Here is a 14,340-nt window from a genome sequence, read left to right on the forward strand (position 1 = left end):
AAGACATGAAACTAATATCTCATTTTGCCTGAGCTCGCAGTGTCAAAGGATCCTTCCAAAACTTACAGGATTATGTTGAAGTACTTCCTGTAAGTCTGCGCTGAGGGCGGGACATTACTCTCCATCACCTCAGAAACAACAGCAGCAGCGAGAGCCTGAAGCCGAGAGCCCGGCTGGTAACCACCGCGGTGAATCCGTCTCTGGGTTTGAGCACTTATTAAACCAGCGAACACAGAGAAAACCTGACTTTGCTGAACTTCGTTCTGAGCCGCCTCGCTCTGAACTTTTAGAGAACTCCTACCAACAAACTACCAAACCAATCACACGGTGTGTTTAATGAACACCAAGCAGGAAACGGCTGCGGGGACACTCGCTGAGAGCCGAGCCATCGTCCAGACGAAACTCGTTTCTGCTGAGTATCATCTCTGGTTTATACAACTTACTCCGTTATGATTCAGAACGTCCCCATTCGATTTTTGCCTCGGGCAGCCAGAAATGTTATAATTCTGATCATTTATCAGTGCATAACCATCAGAGGTGTAAGCATCACAACAGAAAAACATGAAGCAAAATATTCTGCAGTCGATCAAAAACCATGAATCAACATAGCAGGAGCTGTGCAGGAAGTCAGAGCGAATTAAATACAACGTTTATCAAACGTGAAGCGTAGTTTGATCTTCTTGTGCTGCTGGTTCAGTCAGTTTTGGTCACAGTGACGAAACTGCAGCATCAGAACCTGTGAGCTGCGGGCTTTCAGTCCGACGGCGTGTCCGTGCCGTCGGGTGAACGATCCACGCTCTGTGTCCACGTGTTTGTACCGTCTCTCATTTACTGTTTTAGCTGTTTGGTGGTTGTTGAAATAGTTTTGTGAGCTTTAAGCTGAGATTCAGGTGTTTCTGCCAATAATAATCGACCCAGGACTTAATTGATCGATATCCCGTTATTCAGACTAAAATCGATTTGTTAAACTCACGCCTCGTTTCTGCTGTCGTCTGTGGCCTCGGGTAAGGGCGGGGTCACAGATCGATGGTAAATCATCAGCTTCTCTCCACCTGAATGGTTATCTATGTCCCACCCCTGCAACTAACAAGCTAATAGGCAACCAAATCAGGAGGTTAATGAGCCAATCGTGCTGCAGAGATTCAGGACAGTTGGAGCTCTGCGGTTTCAGGCACATCTTACTCTGCAAAGATGGACGCGAGTGCACTTAGTGGCTCGTTGTGGCTTCCATGAATGAGCACAGCGTTTGTTCCATGCTCTGAGGAGGAGCCACAAACATTGCTGGTGCTCCAGACTGAAACTCTGATTTCTGAGCTGTTCATCACAAATGTGACTCCTGCTTGCAGTCACAGACTGAACATGCTGAGCACAGCTTCTCCTTTAACTCCTGCCCTCCATTTATTCACCCCCCCACCCTCTCACTTTATGGCCTTCGATTTGTCCCCCCCGCCGCAATCAGATCCTCTTTCAGCTGAGGGCAGGCTGTGAGACTGGCTGCTTGGACGGCTGCCATGTTGATCTGCAGTGAAACGTTACAACCAGCAGAGCTGATGTGTGCAGGACACAGCAGGACGTCACCAGAACCTGAGACACAGATGGACCGTCTGCAGCATCCACAGGCAGCGCCCTACAGATCTGGTCTGTTTGGAGGTTTATCAGAAACATCATCTCCCATAAACCAACTAACCTTCACCTGGAACACGACAGACGCAGAGCGGGCCTTTAAGCAGCTCCGTCCAATCACAGGCCTCTGCTGCCTGCGAGGAGCCACCTCGCTGTGTGACTCTGCGTGGACACGTTTGTGTTCCCGTTTCTTCAGCGTGCTGATTGGTGGAGCCGTTGTGTGAAGGACCCTTTACAGTTAGCTCCAACAGACCTCAGATCATAAGACTGCACGCCGTCAGTAAGATTAGGAGAACGCCGGCGGTTGCATGTGATGAAAGTTGGTGCGAGGTGGAGCGAGACGGAGAAGCCGATGAATCTGTGAGCTGATGCGGATCTTTTTAAAATGACAAAGAAAGATCTCAGTGGAGGATGTGCTCTCCTCTCAGTCTCTTCACCAACAGACGCTGAAGCTGCTCACATTAACCAGCATCCACCCATTCTCCTGTTCTGAGGTGGAGCTGCCTTGCAGCGACAGGAGCAGGTTATCTCCTCCTGGTGGATTGTGACGACCTGCCGGTCACCTGTGGTCCGTTCTGTCAGTCCCTCCCAGAGAGGACCATAGGTGATGGCCCGAAGGTGGAACCAAGCTTCACCCAACACGCAGCAGCGTGTGACGGAGCGCAGCAGCCGAGCACCCGTCACACAGATGGTGAGCTCCTGCTCGACTTTATTCCATGATGATGGAGTCGCTGTCACCTCCTCACCCCAACAGAAGCAGTGGCTTCTCCCGGGATGAGCAGATTTGAGGGTTGGTCCTGTGGACTCCCGAGCAAACAGCAGCCTGCAGACTCGGGAACAAACACTGAGCCCTGAACACTGAATGCTGTTCAACAAGCAGAAACCAGGGAGGCAGGAATCTCACACAGACGCCAGGGTCCACACGGCAAAGGCTCAGGCTCACCGAGAACACGCAGCGACACGTCAGGGACAAAACAAACACTGAGACAGAGGCAGGGGACAGGGGACACAAGAAACACAAAGGACACAAGAAACACAAGGGACACAAGAAACACAAGGGACACAAGAAACACAGGGGACACAAGAAACACAGGGGACACATGAAACACAAGAAACACAGGGGACACATGAAACACAAGAAACACAGGGGACACATGAAACACAGGGGACACATGAAACACAGGGGACACATGAAACACAAGAAACACAGGGGACAGATGAAACACAGGGGACAGATGAAACACAGGGGACACATGAAACACATGAAACACAGGGGACACATGAAACACAAGAAACACATGAAACATAGGGGACACATGAAACACAAGAAACACGGGACACATGAAACACAAGAAACACGGGACACATGAAACACAAGAAACACGGGACACATGAAACACAAGAAACACAGGGGACACATGAAACACGAAACACATGAAACACAAGGGACACATGAAACACAAGGGACACATGGGACACAAGAAACAGGGGACACAAGAAACAGGGGACACATGAAACAGGGGACACATGAAACACAGGGGACACATGAAACACAGGGGACACATGAAACACAGGGGACACAAGAAACACAGGGGACACAAGAAACACAGGGGACACAAGAAACACAGGGGACACAAGAAACACATGAAACACAGGGGACACAAGAAACACAGGGGACACATGAAACACAGGAGCCACAAGGAACACATGAAACACAGGGGACACATGAAAGACAAGAAACAGGGGACACATGAAACACAAGAAACACGGGACACATGAAACACAAGAAACACAGGGGACACATGAAACACATGAAACACAGGGGACAAGGGACACAGGAAACACAAGGGACACATGAAACACAAGAAACACAGGGGACACACGAAACACATGAAACACAAGAAACATGAAACACAGGGGACACATGGGACACATGAAACACAGGGGACACAGGAAACACAGGGGACACAGGGGACACATGAAACACAGGGGACACAGGGGACACATGAAACACATGAAACACAGGGGACACATGAAACACAGGGGACACATGAAACACAAGAAACAGGGGACACATGAAACACAAGAAACAAGGGACACAAGAAACACAAGAAACACAGGGGACACATGAAACACAAGAAACAAGAAACACAGGGGACACATGGAACACATGAAACACAGGGGACACATGAAACAAGGGACACATGGGACACATGAAACACAGGGGACACAAGAAACACAGGGGACACATGGGACACAGGGGACACATGAAACACAAGGGACACATGAAACAAGAAACACAGGGGACACATGAAACACAGGGGACACAAGAAACAAGGGACAAAGGGGACACAAGAAACACAAGAAACACATGAAACACAGGGGACACAAGAAACACAGGGGACACATGAAACACAAGAAACACAGGGGACACATGAAACACAAGAAACACAGGGGACACATGAAACACAAGAAACACAGGGGACACAAGAAACACAAGAAACACAGGGGACACATGAAACACAGGGGGCACAAGAAACACAAGAAACAGGGGGCACAAGAAACAAGGGACACATGAAACAAGAAACACAGGGGACACATGAAACACAGGGGACACAAGAAACAAGGGACAAAGGGGACACAAGAAACACAAGAAACACATGAAACACAAGAAACACAGGGGACACAAGAAACACAAGAAACACAGGGGACACAAGAAACAAGAAACACAGGGGACACAAGAAACACAAGAAACACAGGGGACACATGAAACACATGAAACACAGGGGACACATGAAACACAAGGGACACATGAAACACAAGGGACACATGAAACACAGGGGGCACAAGAAACACAAGAAACACGGGACACAAGAAACAAGGGACACATGAAACACAAGAAACACAGGGGACACATGAAACACATGAAGCACAAGACACACATGAAACACAGGGGACACATGGGACACATGAAACACAGGGGACACATGAAACACAGAGGACACATGGGACACATGAAACACAGGGGACACATGAAACACAGGGGACACATGAAACACAGGGGACACAAGAAACACAGGGGACACATGAAACACAGGGGACACATGAAACACAGGGGACACATGAAACACAGGGGACACATGGGACACATGAAACACAGGGGACACATGGGACACATGAAACACAGGGGACACATGAGACACATGAAACACAGGGGACACATGGGACACAGGGGACACATGAAACACATGAAACACAGGGGACACATGGGACACATGAGACACATGAAACACAGGGGACACATGAAACACAGGGGACACATGAAACACATGGGACACATGAAACACATGAAACACAGGGGACACATGAAACACAAGAAACACAGGGGACACAAGAAACACATGAAACACAGGGGACACATGGGACACATGAGACACATGAAACACAGGGGACACAAGAAACACAGGGGACACAAGAAACACAGGGGACACATGAAACACAGGGGACACATGAAACACAGGGGACACATGAAACACAAGAAACACAGGGGACACATGAAACACAGGGGACACAAGAAACACAAGAAACACATGAAACACAGGGGACACAAGAAACACAAGGGACACATGAAACACAAGAAGCACAAGGGACACATGAAACACAAGAAACACAGGGGACACATGAAACACAAGAAACACAGGGGACACATGAAACACAAGAAACACAGGGGACACATGAAACACAAGAAACACAGGGGTAACGGAAGTTCCAGGAATTAGAATTAACAATCAGTCAACAACCTCTGAAACTCGAGGCAGGCCCGGGAGCTCCACACATCAAAACTCTGAGTCCCAACACAAACTCTGAGAATCGCAACAGATGGTACCAACGATGCACTCACGCAATGACCCAGGGCGTCCTGATGGGACCACGCCAAGATACCAGAGAATGAGTGTGTGTGTGTGTGTGTGTGTGTGTGTGTGTGTGTGTGTGTGTGTAGCGCTGCAACCAGTCTTCGAGTGATTGGAATAACTCAATATTAAAAAATATTAACAGAAATGCTGCGTTTCATTTACTGACCGACTGAAGCCAGGCCTGCAGTACAAACGTATCTATGGGCAGCGAGTGGATGACGCACACAGCAGCAGCGATGATGACGCTGGCAGTTTAACGTGGAGGCGGAGTCTATTTACACACCGCGGAAAGGCGGAGCTGTTACCGAGACGGTGAGAGAACAGCAGCTGGTCCCGTGATCACCACCACCATCGCCTCCTCCAACGCTTACCTCCCATCCGATGTGGACAGCGGATCAGCTGGAGGCGCGATCGAAGATTGCAGCGCTCCCAGATCAGCTGTACACACCGGAACACTCTCCCATGTTGCTTGTCTGTGTTTTGTGTTATGGTGTGATGATGTCTGTGCATTCCCGTATTAGCCTTTTGTGTTACACATTTCCATGTTTTTTTCCTTGCTACCTAGCCTGACCTGTCTCCCCAATGTGATGTGTGTCATATGTACGGTCGGCAAGGTCTGTCATCTCGGTTGTGGCAGCTGCAACTGACAAATAAAGGCCCTCTGATCTCATCTCACCATCAGAGGTTTTACTGGCTGCAGCTCCATCGAAGCTACTCTGTAGCTCCGCCCACTGCCGTTTGTGTCACACACAGAACAATCTTAACTCCAGGAGTGTTAAAGTACGCAGACGAACTGAACTCTGACAGGTTTAAATGACAGCTTGGTGAAGGCTGACGGCAGCCGCTCTGGTTTACATGGACGTCAACAGGGGCGAGTCTAAAGGGGGGCGTGGGGTGGACCACACTGTGTTTACTCTGAAACATTTTTCTGTCTCAGTTCAATTTGATTAATATTGAAACATACAAATAAAAGCCAAATAAACTCTGAGCTGCTGACCTGAGGGAGCTTAAACACTGAACTGTTGTTGATGTTAGTTTGCAGCTGACGTGCTCACTGGTCTTCCAATCCCATCCAATTTTATTTATAAAGAACTTTAAAATACCCAGCACAGGACCAAAGTGCTGTACAGAAAATAAGTTAAAAACAATAGAATAACAGAAAACAGCAAAAATAAATGAATAAATGAAACACGTAATACATAAAAATTAAAACAGCCCTATATTAAAAAGAAAACAAGATAGAACAGAATCGAATCAACTATGAACAACTAAAATAAAACTAAAAAAATATAAACGAACATCTCACATGGTGTCAAAGGTCAGGGTAAAGAGGTAGGTTTTCAAGAGTGACCTTAAAAACAGGTGGTGACGAGGCCTGTCTAATCTCTAAAGGGAGATCTTTCCACAGTTTGGGAGCTGCTACAGCAAAAGCACGATCTCCTCTAAGTTTACCCAGTCCTGGGTACATGCAGGAGCAGCTGATCAGCTGACCTGAGAGAGCGGGTGGGTGCGTGAAGCTGTAGCAGCTCAGAGAGAGGAGGCGGGGCGACGCCGCGGAGAGCTTAGAATGAATCCTGAAAGAAATGGCAGCCAGTGAAGTGAAGCTGGGGCATGTGCTCAAACTCTTCATCGCAGACACCACACACACACGCACACTCACACACGCACACACTCACTCACTCACACACAGACACACACACACACACACACGCACACACTCACTCACTCACACACAGACACACACAGACACGCACACACTCACTCACTCACACACAGACACACACAGACACGCACACACTCACTCACTCACACACAGACACACACAGACACGCACACACTCACTCACTCACACACAGACACACACACACACGCACACACTCACTCACTCACACACAGACACACACACACACGCACACACTCACTCACTCACACACAGACACACACAGACACACACACACTCACTCACTCACACACAGACACACACACACACACACACACACACACACACACACTCACACACACACACACACACACACACTCACACTCTCACACACACACACACACACATACAGTTGTTGTTCTTCTGCAGAGTCTAATTGGCTAAATAAATCTGCAGCACGGCGTAAACAGTCTGATGTTAATGAGACGCACATCACCGACGCTGCGCTTTGCTCTCATCCATAAAACATCCAGAGATTAACAGCCTCCACCCGCACAAACCCACAAAACACAGAGTAGTCAACCCAGCATGCCCAGCACCACACAGCATGGACCACAACTCACATTAACACACATGAAACAAACATGTAACACACACATGTGAGCACACACATGCTTTCAGGGAAGGTGTGTGTGTGTGTGTGTGTGTGTGTGTGTGTGTGTGTGTGTGTGTGTGTGCGCGCGCGAGTGTGTAGGGTGGTGGGGGGGGGGGGAGGCTTGAAACACAAAGTTACGATCAGAGGAAACGGGAGGAGGACAGGTGAGGACAGGTGTAGCATGGATCACGGAGCTGATGACATCTGGATATTTCTCTGATCACCTTTGAAAGAGGAAAACCGAGTGTCCTGGCTCCTCCCACTATCACTGTGTCTTGATCACTTCTGTAATCAAATTACATTGAACCTGAATATTCATGTAGAGTAACTCCACCACGTCAGTTCATCTACAGGCGACAAACGAGCAGTAAATGATGTTTATTCCAACATGAGCACGTTTGTCGTTCCTGGTATGTGGTTATGGTTGCTGCTGGTCTAACAAATATCTCTGCCACTTTGTGACACACGCACACAGATCTGTATCACGCACCACTTTATTAGGTACCCCTGCCGAGCTGCTACAGCAAATATCTGATAAAGCAGAGGCTGATTTGGGCCTGCAGACGGGACCGACGCATCAGGGCGGAGGAAAAGCTGAAATAGGCGACTCAGGATGGAGACGGAGAGGAGAAGCCACGGGACAGGCAGGAAAGATGCAGGATGGACGAGAGAAGATGGGCAGGGATGAAGGAAGAGTGACAGATGCCAAAATAACCTTTCAGCGTTTCAGAGAGAATCAGCTGCAGAGCCCACAGCACCTCCACCTCATGAATCACAGCATCAGTGTGAGACGCAGCGGTGCTGAAACATCTGCACGATCCAGCCAGCACCGAGGAAGCTCCGAGCTCTGCTTCACTACGACGTCTCACGCAGTCTGCAGGAGCTTCGGACCGCCCACGCTGCTCAGACCGAGCCCTACCATCAATAATGCTGATCGCTGATCAATGAGCTGACTGCTTGGGTTTCCCTGGTGCCATGAATAATCCTGTGTGTGTGCAGCTCTGTACTGGGAACAGCATGGTGTGCGCTCTCTATCACGTTACCACAGATCATCATCGTTAACCTGCTCGCACAGATGAAGGTCAGCCGGCGAGGCTGCACATGACCCAGCTCATCGTCATCATCACCTTCATCAACCTTTGACCAGTAAATCACTAGTAGCCCCGCCCTGCTTCCTGCTCTCTGTGACTCTGAGAGGACTAAAATTAACTTCCTGTTTTCACTGAGGTCAGAGGTCAGAGCATCCAGAGGCTCATGTTGTCACAGACCCCCTGCCGGGAGCCAATCTGGGGCCCGGGGCAGCTGGCAGGGTGAACATTACTCCTCTTACAGACAGACGAGCACATCGCAGCTGTCCACGCAGCTCCTCCCTCTGCTGCATCGATGCTCCGTCTTTATCACCTCCTGTTTACCCTCTCATTCATGTCGTCGTCTGTTTGCTCTGCGTGTTCGCGCCGTGCCTCTGTCACGATAGGAGCTTGCAGCAGGTACTTCTGTTTCAGGGCGCTGAGCTCTGGAGCAGAGACATTCAGTGTTCTGCTTGTTCAGGTGTTCAGCAGGTGTGTGATGAACTGCTCATTGTCTGTCACAGGGTGAACCGGCACGTCCACGCCCACTCTGAGCTGCTGCTCACGGACATGTATAAAAACATGGGGACCTCCACTCAGCCTGGCAGGGCCTCAAAACCATGGCCTCTGTGAATGCTGCGGTCACCACCTCCAGAACCATTGAGGTGGAGGGCAGCAACCCCTCCTCCCTCCCTGACGACCTCAACGCTTTCTACACCAGGTTTGAGACGGACAACATGGTAAATGGTAAATGGCCTGCATTTGTATAGCGCTTTTCTAGTCCATAGGACCCCAAAGCGCTTTACACTACATTCAGTCATCCACACATTCACACACTGGTGATGGCAGCTACATTGTAGCCACAGCCACCCTGGGGCGCACTGACAGAGGCGAGGCGGACACTGGCGCCACCGGGCCCTCTGACCACCACCAGTAGGCAAACACGGGGTTAGTATCTTGCCCAAGGATATTTGGCATGCAGGAGGCAGCCTGGGATCGAACCACCGACCTTCTGATTAGTGGCTGACCTGATCATAAAACAGCACATTGTAAGAGCAACTGACCCCCTGATGGACCCTGCAGTTTCCTTACCGTGCACGCAGAGGTGTAGATGATGCAAAAGTCTTCATCTTGGACTGCATCCACAAACGTCTGGAGCTCCCTGACTCCTCCACCAGACTTTGCTGGTTTCTCATCAGCCTTCGACACTCTGCAGCCTCACATCCTGCCCACTAAACTTTCCTCCCGATTTCACCTGATGATCAGCTGATCCTGTGGATATTGGACTTTTTGACCAACAGGACTCAGAAAGTTTGGGTCAACAGCTCTCTTTCTTCTCTCCGTTCCACCTGCACTGGCTCCCCCCAGGGCTGTGTGCTCTCCCCCCTGCTCTTCATCCTCTACGCTGATGACTGCAGATCCACACAGCTCTGTCACCTGGTGAAATATGCTGACGACACAGTTCTCCTGTCACTGCTGTCAGGCCCTCACAACACCACGGGCCCGCTCTGCAGGAGTTTGTAGAGTGGTGTGACAGCTCAAACTTGAACTGAACGTGAGCAAAACCAAAGAGATGGTGGTGACCTTCTCGAGCAGGCAGAGGGATCTGGCTGCTTCAGTCACCACCACCATCCACGGGAAGCCAGTGGAGGTAGCTGAGGAGCACAAATACCTGCGAACCATCTTTGACAACCTCCTGAGATTCTCTGCCAACACAGAGGAGATTCTCAGGAGGTGCCACCAACGGCTACACCTCCTTAGGAAACTCCTTTGGAGTCAGCACCCCCATCATGATGACTTTTTACTACGCCTTCCTGGAAAGCATCACGACCTTCTCCATCACCTGCTGGTTCCACTCCCTCAGCCTTCATACAGGAACAGACTGCAGCGCACTGCATCAGCGTGCTCTACAGTCATTGGCCTGCCTGTCAGAACTCTGGCAGGTTTTCAGCCAACAGGCCTCAGACAGGCAGCCAAAATCATCAGCGACCCCTCTCACATTCTTCACCCCGCGTTTCAATGGCTCCCCTCTGGGCGACGCCTCCGCTGCATTTCCTGCAGGACTGAGCGGAGGAGGAGCGCCACCTTTGTCCCCAAAGCAGCTCTGCTTTTTAACTCCAGCCGATGAGACCAGAAACATAAACTACTCTCTTCTTATACAACCGACACTTTATTCTTTTAGTCACTTACAGTTATTTATTCATCTTTCAGTCGCTTTAATTTTAAAACTGTATTAACTGTGTATTTATTATCTCACTCTTATCGCCTGTTCTTATTGTCCTCATCTTCAACATCGTGCTGCTCTGTTGTTTGTTAAGTGGGGATAAATAAAGTCTCTCTGATTCTGAGGTGACCCACAGCCGTGCAGGGTGTTTGTCAGCTGAGAGACGTATTAGCACCTTTAACCTTTAACCTGACCCTGCGTGTCATTGTGGCACACTGAGGAGCTGTAAATGACATCAGTGATCGCGTTTAAACTAGTTTCATCATCTCAGTTAAAAAGATTCTGTTTCTATAGGACTTCATGTTAACTCCAGCAGGTATCAGTTTATTTTACAATTCAGGCTGTCGTGTTTATGTCTGGTTAATCCCGATTATTTCATGTATCTGACCTTATTCCAGAATATTTCAGGTTATTCCAGAATCAGGTTATGGGAGCTTGGTAAGGCCCGGTGTCGTTTTGATGTTTTCTGGCTACAATAATCTCGGGACAGATATTTAATTTTGACACCTCCCTTCCAGGCACATATCCTCTACATGATGACACACATCGTGGTCATGGAAACTGTCTGCATTGCCGTGGCAACGGATAAGGATGTCACAACGACTGGGCCATCCCCTGTGGCGAGCTCCACTATAAGGCCACAGGCGTTTTCTGCGACTGCATGTCAGGAGGTGGGTGATGTTACCACAGAGTCACACGCCGATTCAGTGACGACAGCGAAACACCGCCTTCACGTACGTGTTGCGGGTTCCAGCGCCAGCGCGCCTCCAGCTCTCAGGCTGTCAGCTTCGGACTTCACCCTCAGCAGCTCTGCACACCGCCACAGCAGGTCTCACTGCCATCTTTAAAGCTTCCCCTTCACTCCTGCTACTCTCCTTCTGTCTCTGCCCTGCAGCACCCTGTGCCTCACTAACAGCAGAGAGGAAAAGTGTTATCAGTTATCAGCTGTAATCCAACATCACAGCAAACAGCCCGAAGGCCGGTAAGTCGGAGCGCTGCACATCGAGCAAAGCAAAGCTGCCTGAAACATGAAGCGTGGCAGCGAGAGGCAGTGTTTGTCCTCTGAGCTGCACTCACAGCTCTGTGATCATGACAGAAGCCACTGCAGCACAAACACAATTACTCTGAGGTCCAAATAACATTACAGGCTCGTTTCCAAAGCACACGCTTGGCGCAGCATCCAGCTGATTCAGTCTGAAAGCACAAACCAAACATCGTGTTTCTGTCCTCGCACGCCCTCCGAGTAATGCTGGGCTCACACTGTGCGATTTTTGGCCCATTTTGAGCCGATTTTTGAGTCGTGCGACCGTTTTGGCCTTCATCGTGCGTCGTGTAGTATATGTGGGTTAACGAGACGCGATTAACACCTCACGACCAGCTCCCGATCATCAATCGCTTGGTCGTGAGGGTGTCACCGCAGTTTGTCACACAGTTGGATTTACATGCTGCTCAATCACAGCTGCCTGATCATGTTTTTCATTAGCAATTTAGCAAAGTTGGTGGTGGTGGTGGTGTGTGAGTGAAAGACAGAGAGGGAGAGCGAGCGACAGAGCTTCTGTTATAACCTTCATGTTATGGAGGCACAGTGTGAGCACTCAGGTCGCATCAGAGCATCGGGCCGTATAGTGTGAGACCTGCATCGTGACCTATGAACCTCTAACCCCTGCGAGTCAATCGTGCAGTTTGAGCAGGAGCTGAATCGCGCGACTGAAAAAAATCGCACAGTGTTTGCCCAGCATAACGAGACTCCAGCACAAGAGAAGCTGCCCCTGCAGCCCGATCTCCAATCACAGACGAGCAGCGAGCCCACAGCTACAGGCCCCTGCAGCCTGCTCCACACTCAGATGGTGAAGCAGAAACCAGGACCGGGGGAATCTTTTTATTTTCAGGATCTCACATCACTGTGAAGACAAACACACACTGATTCAGGAAGGCCTCCACCTCCGACCACATCAGAGGCACCAGCTGATCTCGCTCTGGAGCGCTGCTGGCATCAGCGTGTTTACACTCACTCCAATACTCCACCTGTTATTGTGAATATTACAGCAGCAGGCAGACAGCTTCCTGCTCCCACCACAAAGCAAGACGCTCGCATTCACACGTGTGGGAGGTGCCCATTCACTCTCTCACACACACACACACACACACACTCTCACACACACACACTCTCACACACACACACACACACACACACACACACACACGGCGGATATTCATATCTTGTGGGGACATCTAGTTGACGTAACCCTTTCCCTGGCTGCTCACCCTGACCGTAATCCCGACAGCAAAAGCACAGGGAATTATTTACTGCATGCACACGTTTGTTTGGTCTGACTCCAGGCCTGAAGCTGTCCTGTACATGTAGCTCTACCCACAATGCACCCTGACAGCTGGGTCGGAGGCTGGAGTGTGTCTCAGAGATGACAGCAGTGTGTGACATCACTTCCTACTAAGCACAAATCTGCAGCTACCACCGGTCACATTTTCCCCACCTTGGTAACCACGCCCACCAAAGCCACCAAAGATCATCTACTCACATGCGTGCAGGGAGAAGTGTTTGCGCTCTGAGGATCCCGAGTTTCCAGCGGCCGACGGGACAGGGGCAGCCACGGACGACCCCAGAGAGCCCACCGCAGGACGCACGCTGGAGGCCACGGCTGCCGAGGAGCTGGAGGACTCGCCTCCTTCTCCCAGGAGGTGCTGGATGGAGTGGAGCTGGAAGCAGGGGTCGGACAGCAGGACGGAGGCAGCTCGGGATACCCTGAGAGGAGAGAGAGCACCGGCTGAGGTCAGACCTGCGGCTGTGAACACACACAGTGTGTGTGTGTGTGTCACTGTGGTTCCTCACAGTGTTACTGGAGGCCAAGGTAATGCCATCCAGAGGAAGAATCTGCTTAGATACCATATTTCTAGGCTTTTCAGGGCCGAGTACAATAACCTCAGTTTGATCTGAATTAAGAAGCAGAAAGTTAGCGGCCATCCAGGTCTTTATGTCTTTAAGACATTCCTGCAGTTTAACTCATTGGTGTGTGTTATCTGGCTTCATGGACAGATAGAGCTGGGTGTCATCTGCATAGCAGTGTAAATGTATGCTATGTCTTCTAATGATGCTGCCTAAGGGAAGCATGTATAATGTAAACAGAATTGGTCCTAGCACTGAACCCTGTGGAACTCCATAATTAACCTCAGTGTGTGAA

The 14,340-nt window shown here is 49.9% G+C and overlaps 1 protein-coding gene across 1 annotated transcript in view; it reads right to left on the reverse strand.

Annotated features, from left to right (window-relative positions):
- Positions 1-14,340, reverse strand: part of rnf123 (ring finger protein 123) — a 111,151-nt gene that overhangs the window by 27,927 nt on the left and 68,884 nt on the right. Inside the window, exon 37 of the mRNA XM_076884394.1 lies at positions 13,681-13,904. Within this exon, the coding sequence (XP_076740509.1) occupies positions 13,681-13,904 (224 nt within the window). The remainder of the gene's footprint in view (positions 1-13,680; positions 13,905-14,340) is intronic.

The sequence above is a fragment of the Maylandia zebra genome, linkage group LG5 (assembly GCF_041146795.1).
Source record: "Maylandia zebra isolate NMK-2024a linkage group LG5, Mzebra_GT3a, whole genome shotgun sequence".
NCBI classification, from domain to species: Eukaryota; Metazoa; Chordata; class Actinopteri; order Cichliformes; family Cichlidae; genus Maylandia; species Maylandia zebra.